Source organism: Meleagris gallopavo, chromosome 12 (genome assembly GCF_905368555.1).
Source record: "Meleagris gallopavo chromosome 12, MGAL_WU_HG_1.1, whole genome shotgun sequence".
In the NCBI taxonomy this organism is placed as follows: domain Eukaryota; kingdom Metazoa; phylum Chordata; class Aves; order Galliformes; family Phasianidae; genus Meleagris; species Meleagris gallopavo.
The window spans coordinates 10286878-10293814 of NC_139415.1; the positions used below are offsets into that span (position 1 = coordinate 10286878).

General features: G+C 35.8%; 1 protein-coding gene across 3 annotated transcripts in view; it reads left to right on the forward strand.

The window, feature by feature from the left end:
- Positions 1 to 6208, forward strand: part of GABPB1 (GA binding protein transcription factor subunit beta 1) — an 18749-nt gene extending 12541 nt beyond the window's left edge. For all 3 annotated transcript variants that reach the window (XM_085234084.1, XM_085234083.1, XM_003209461.5), the window contains exon 9: positions 4401 to 6208. In XM_085234084.1, the coding sequence (XP_085090210.1) occupies positions 4401 to 4553 (153 nt within the window). In that variant the 3' untranslated portion in view covers positions 4554 to 6208. The remainder of the gene's footprint in view (positions 1 to 4400) is intronic.
- Positions 6209 to 6937: the final 729 nt, after the last annotated feature.

Here is a 6937-nt window from a genome sequence, read left to right on the forward strand (position 1 = left end):
TCTTAGCAATGTTTCCTTTCCATTCAAGATAACTGTTAATGGAAATATGAGACAGTAAGATTCTGTGTTGGTCAGTTTTTATCTCTCTTTTTTTCTTCTTAATTCTGGAGCTGTTACTTTTATACGTCTCTGCATTATAAAGTTTTTGAAAATACAACACAGAAGACCAATTGATATTAAAAGAGTTTTTCATATATGATAGATGCAGCTTTTCAATTTAAAGCTGTAGCTTTATTTTTTTCTAAATATATATTTAGCCAAGTAAGTGAACCATCTCATTCCTTCTTCTGTTACTTCTAACTGTGCTGACTAGTTTTGGTCAAAAGTTTAAGGAAATTGCTGTCAGCCTCGGCTAGGCTGTGAGTTCTCATTTTGTCAACTCCATGATACTTCCATTTATCAAAAGTTGTATTCTGACTTCTGTTCATACTGTTGAATAACACTTTGTGCCTAATTGAGTACTGTTTATTGTTCAGTTTGCGTTGTCCTTGTCTAATAACAGTAATTGCCACTTTCCATCACTGAATTTCTCTGTCCCGAAGTTGTCATATCAAATACCTTTGGCTTTAGCAGCTTTGTGGTCATTACATATTATCACAACACTTAAAATTTTCTTGCTGCATTTTTAAAAAATGTATGATTATTACAATAAAAACTTTTCTTCACGTTTTTAAACATCCGCTTGAATTATTCCTACAGGAAATTACAGTTAGTAAATAATAATCATTACGTAAAGAAAAAAAAAATCCAGATTGGTTAATAGTAAACTGATCTGCTCCTAGTTAAAGATGGTCACTAAAACAATACAAATAATTCTGTGGGAGGACTCCAGCTTCAATTACATGCTTTGAAAATATTTCTGGAATCTTAAAAGTAGTTGGTTAAAATTATGAACTTTATCTGTTATTGCAAAGTGCGAGTTTTGAATACTGATTGGACAACTGAATGCACATGCAGACCTCTGCTTCTTTGTAGAGGCCAGTTGACTTCAGGAGCCTCAGTGTGCTCCACAAGTGTGGTGCTTCCTGTCTTTGGTAAACTGGGGCATTAAAGGTGTGCACATCAAATCACTTTGCTTGACAGGCTAACACAAATATACACTTGAATTTGGAGAGTGAACTCTTTCCCATTTAAGAAAAAGATATTTAATGTGAAAAACCTCTGTTATTGAAGATAAGTTTCTTTGCCTTGTTGGTGATTCATTCCTCTTATTTCATTACAAAGACTTGATTCAAGGCAGAGTGCTGTCTGCCAATGTTTTACATTTATAATTTATGAACAGTTAATTGTAGTTTGACAGTCTTTTAAGTTGAACTTCCTCCCACTCATGTGAGGTAACAAACGTTTCTGCTAAAGTATAGTGAATGATAGTGATGATTTCTGACTTTCTCATTTGTTGAATTCAACCACTGCAGCTCATTTTCAAGTGGTATAGCAGTCTCTGTAAGCTATGTGATGGCAGCAACAAATAATCCTTGTCATGCAGATACTGTTTTTCATTTTCACACACAATTCATTAACATACAGTGAATTTTATTTTCATTCTTTAATTTTACTGTCTTTTTGCATGTTGGAAAGGTGACATGCTTTGGAAACATTCAGGACAATTAGACTAAAAAAAGTCATAATTGTAAATGAGTTGTATTAATGAATTCATATTCCTTCTTTTTCCTGCTTAGTGTGGTTATTTTAATTATTTGTTATTTAAGTGTTTGAATTATAGCTGTCCCCCCTCTTCAACATGTAGACTGTTAAGGAAAGTTGTACGTAGTAAAGAAAATTCCCACGTAAAACAGAAGATTCCTTAAGAGCACTCAGAATTCTTTGACTTTTTACCTGAATTGATTTTTATATAGTTGTAAAGAAGTTTAGGGAATTAAAACATTTCTTAGGATGTTCTGAAGAGCACCTTGAGAACATTTCCTGGATTTGCTGAAATTGAGAGCCCAGTTATAGTCCACAGTTTTAGATGTCAAAGTTAAGGAGCTAATATTCACTGATCTGTCTACAGCAGGTATATATTGTTCATCCAGAAGTACTGATTTCTTTCACTGATCAGTTAGTACTCTACTCAATTTGGCCCCAGTTCCTCAGCTTATTCTATTTATATTAAGACTAAATCTGTTTAAGAACTGCACCTATTAGTTCTTGGGCTAGCCAACATGCCATGAATTGCTAGTATGCCCGAAAGATACTGGTTTTACCTCTGTCACTGATGTTTATTTATTTATTTATTTTTATCCTGCCCTTAGTGTGCTATCACACTTAGTGTGGCTGTACCCCTTGTGGGTACCTGGCTCTGTTTCTCTCTTAGGTAGAGAATGCACAGAAGGCTTATTCTGGGTTTTGGTCTCCACCCCTAAGTGTTTCCAGTTTGTGTGTACTCCGTAGCAGTGGCAGAGGTTTGCTTTTGTTATGGACCACAGAGCCCGGGGAGGTGAACTGGTGCTAGTTCTCATTTTTCTGCAACTTTGCTTCTTGGCAGTAGGACATTTAATTGTGTGACATTTGTGAGGCAGATAATGCTCACAGGTCAAGCATATCAGTGCACTCAAGAGGCAAGGCCTGCTTCCTAAGTGTAGTGGGATACCTGTTGTGGCTGCTCTCCTGAGAGCTGCTTGTACTCCTTTGCCCTCAACTTGATACCTACGTGGCTGCTTTATGTAAGTCATATTGGTTCTGCTTAAATTACATAATAAATTATAGAAATTGCAGTATGTTCAGGTCAGACTGGTGTTGGAACGTGGCTGGTGTATTTCAGATCCTTTGTGAGATGTGGGCTCTACCATTAATTTTGCCTTAGCGTTTGGCACAGGTCAGCATGGCTGCTGCAGGAGCTGCCTGTTCCTAATGCTGCTTAAAAAGCAGAATCCTGATTTTCAGAGGTGGAGACTGAACTTTGTTTTTAAATAAGCAACAAGATCAGATGAGCTGTTTTATTAGTGCATGCTCCCAGTGAAGCAAACCCATCAATGCTAGAGCTTCCTTTAGCTCTTAAAGCCTTGTGTAAAGTCAGATTTCATTTACAGTTTCATCTGTTCTGTATTATAGCTAGTCTTTATCAACCCGTTAATGACATCTGTCCTTCACCTGTTGTTTTTGCTATACAGATGGTGCTGCTAGCAGTGATCAGATCACCTGTGTTATTTTATTTAAGGACATTCAGTACAGCATGTGACTGCTAAATGTGGCTATGACAAGTACTGAGAACAGTAGCAAGTAGAAGGCAGGCAGAGTGTTTTCTGTTTCAGGCTCTGATCATGAAAATATGTGAGTTCATCAAAGATGTGAAGAATAGAGAAGCTGTTCTGGGGGTGGGGGGGTAAAACTAAAACTGTTTCAGGTATTCAATGGGAATATGATGCTATATAGGATGAGAAAGCAACTTTTTCATGGTATCGGTTTTGACAGCTTTGTTTTTCTGAGAGATGGATTGTTTCTCTGTCAGCCTCCCTTCTGTGGCTACTGAGAACTGTAGAGGAAAGAACAAAGGGAAATCAAATGCTACCTTACTCATAAAACATAATGCACTTTAATGAAATAGTGTGTGGTTGAAGATCAAAACTATTTTTCCAAGCAAATAGCTTTTTTTCAATTAGGCTCAGAATCAAACAAAATATCTGTGTCAGAGGAGATAGAAATACATTCTCCTTAGTTTCTAAGGCAGCCTTATAAGAAGCGATATTTTCTGTGTTTTGTTTGAAAACTGTTTTATAGCTATCCTCAAATAAGTTACTCCTCTTGTGTTGAAAAAGCGTATCTAGCTAAATAGCTCTTAATTCGTAATGATGCAGTGTCCTTGGGGTTGCTGTTATACCTCTAGGTAGTGTATCAGTCACTCCAAATCACTTCATTTAGAAACCAGGTCTTAAATTCCAGTTAGTGAGCAGCTATCGCCTGTGGTGCACACTGCTGTTAGGGAACAGTTTTTTCTATCTATCTCATGAGAAAAACCTATGCAGAACAGAATGCTTAACAGAAAGAGGCAATCATATTGGATTGAATTCCAATCCTATCAGAAGTTAAGTAAAAAAAAAAAAAAAAAAAAGTCACAGAAAATTGAGTGACTGGGAAAACGTTAATGACGTTTGATTGCTATCGCTGTCCATCCACTTTTGTACTTCATTGTTTTTCTGTGAAGGCTGGCTTGGTGTCTTTGCAGTGAAAGAGATTTGGGTTTGTCTTATTTAGACTTCAGACCTTATTGAGGGGAGTTGTCTGATACCATGATTCCTGTCTAGTTTACTCAGCAGCATTAGTATAGATTTGCCCTGGTAAGAGCCACGCAATTTCTACGTGATGCCCTAACCCTTGAGCTGCATGTAAAGAACAAGTATTTGCCATTTTAACCTGCATTTGATACGTATTTGACGAAATGTTGCTGGTTCTGTTTCTAATAGGAAAGAGAAACTCTCCAGAAGCAACTGGATGAGGCAAACAGAGAAGCACAAAAATACCGTCAGCAGCTTCTGAAGAAAGAGCAAGAAGCAGAGGCCTATCGACAGAAGTTAGAGGCAATGAATCGCCTCCAGACTAATAAAGAAGCTGTTTAATAAAAAAGAACATACTGCAAAGCCTGTTACTTTCAAAAACCTGCAGTACAATCTTGAACTGTTCTCTGTATAGGTGCAGACACAGGATTACATGATAGAGAAGATGCTACAAGTCGATAACTGGACTTAAGCCGTGAGCTCTGATGAATTTCTTGTAACATAAAAACTCTGAATTTAGAAATTGTGAAAAGTATTTAAAATGAAATACTGTAAATAGTTGTTTTTTTTACAGTTTCAAAATGAGTTGATAAATCTTTTTGAAGGGATCCAGAAACACGAAGCCAATGTTTTTGTGAAATTTTTGATTTTAATATGAATCTAACTTCTGAAAAACAGAACAGTTTTAAGGGTGATGCTGATTCATCTGACAACTTGAAAATGAATTATGTGACAAAAGGAATTAACAGTTATTTCTACATGGTAACAACTTCTCTGAATAAGACATTTCCAGGTGGAAATCTTTGTACAGCTTTAAGTAGTTGTCTCAGATTCTCTGAAAACCATTTTTTGGGTTTGTTGTTTTTGTTTTGTTTTGTTTTTTTTAGGCGGTGAAATTTTTATATTTAATTTCAGATATATCCAAGTAGATTTACATGTATATGAAGCTAATATTTTTTAAACTTTTTGGTTTGTACATATGCTGCATGTTTTTATAATTTCTAGGCATACAACTTGCATAGGTATTTTTCAGCAAAGAGCAGGGCAAATTATGAGAGCAATGTTTAGCCTATAGGTCATTGGAAGTAAGCTAGCAGCTGGTTTTATTGTGGAAGATATGTTTCTTGAAGAATGTAATTTGTAATTAAAAAAACAAAACCAAAATCTTAATTTTCATAAGAGATGATTTAAAGTTTGATGGTGGAGGCATTGCAACTTTGTGCGTCTTGCAGTTTTCAGAGACAAACGTTTTAAAGTTCAGAAATGAATAGAAAACAATGTCTCCACTGGAACACAACTAGTTATTTTAGAGTATTCTTATTGATCTGTTTTCTCCAATAGCCTTGAAATCATTTCAGTGATACTTTTTTTTCTAAACAGACTTTTGCATTTTAATTATGCAATTGGTCAAGTAATTATTTTATGTTCTAGTGATGCTGCTCTTACCCGGCATCATTGTTCTTCACTGTGATACTGTGTTTGTGTGTGTCTGTGCAGTGATATGTTACGCTTAGGATTTATATAGCACATTACATCTTCAGAGCATCGTAAAATCTTTTAAAGATCCCTTACTGTACTGCCTGAGGCAGGTAAGTGAGTGTTATTGTCTCAGTTTTATGACTGGTATAAGCGCAACACAGGGAGTATTAAACAATTGGTCTGAGACCACAGGAATCTGTGGTAGACCTGGGAAGAGATCTCAGGAGTTCCTGGCTTCTGGTCCTGTGCTTAGACTGAGCTGCCTTAAGATTGTTCAGTGCTGTGTTACATTAAATTTTAAACTACTGTGCAGGTTCCTTTTTTTTTTTTTTTTTTTTTGTAAGATAAAACTCTTTGTGCTTTGCTTTGTTGTTCCATGTTTCACTGCTTTTATGGAATTGTTTATATAAAGTTAAGCAAAAAGTCTAGTTTACCTATACTGTATACAGGACGATTACCCTTAAAACTGTACTCTGGTCTACTTTTTCTATTTTACAATTAAATATCTTTTCCACATATATGTAGTGGGGAATCGATTCTATTTCTGTTTTGTGTGTGTGCTGGAAGGTCAAAACTGATATGTTACGTCTTTAGAAAAATCTGAAAAAAATCTTAGAAAATTAATCCTCAGAGATAGGAGGGAAGAGTGGGGAAAGAATTGTTTTATAGCATACAAAGTAAATCTTCCTCCTTCAAACTTGTGACTGAGTTTGTAGAATTGGCAGCTCTGGAAAAAACCCTAACATTGGTATGAATCTGGAAAATTGGATCCCATTTGGAAAATGTGATCCCAAAATAGTCAAGAGACTGTAGCAAACGAAAATTTGTGCTGGTAGTTTTTAGTAGGATTGCTTTCCAAGTATATATAATTGTACTCAATTTAGTATTACAACTTGAAGCAAGCCTTCAGCAGTGACTGATTGGATATTACTGTATTTTAGGCTTTTCTCAAAAACTAACTTTTATGTCATTAGCAAATGCAGGAACAAGTTAATCAACTTAAAAGTGCTGGTTAGGCGTTGCTCCAACTGAATTATTCCGTGATGAAAATAATGTTTGTGTCCTCACATCCCACAAACTTAACTACAGTTTAATCTCTCTGAACTCTTAATAATGATAAGAATTTCAGCATCAGCCTGAGTGGTGATAGTGGTAATGTTCACGTCCACATGGAGAATTTCCCACGGTTTTGACAGTACTGACCTTTGCAGCAAACAATGAAAAGAACCTTTTCTATTCGTTCTGCT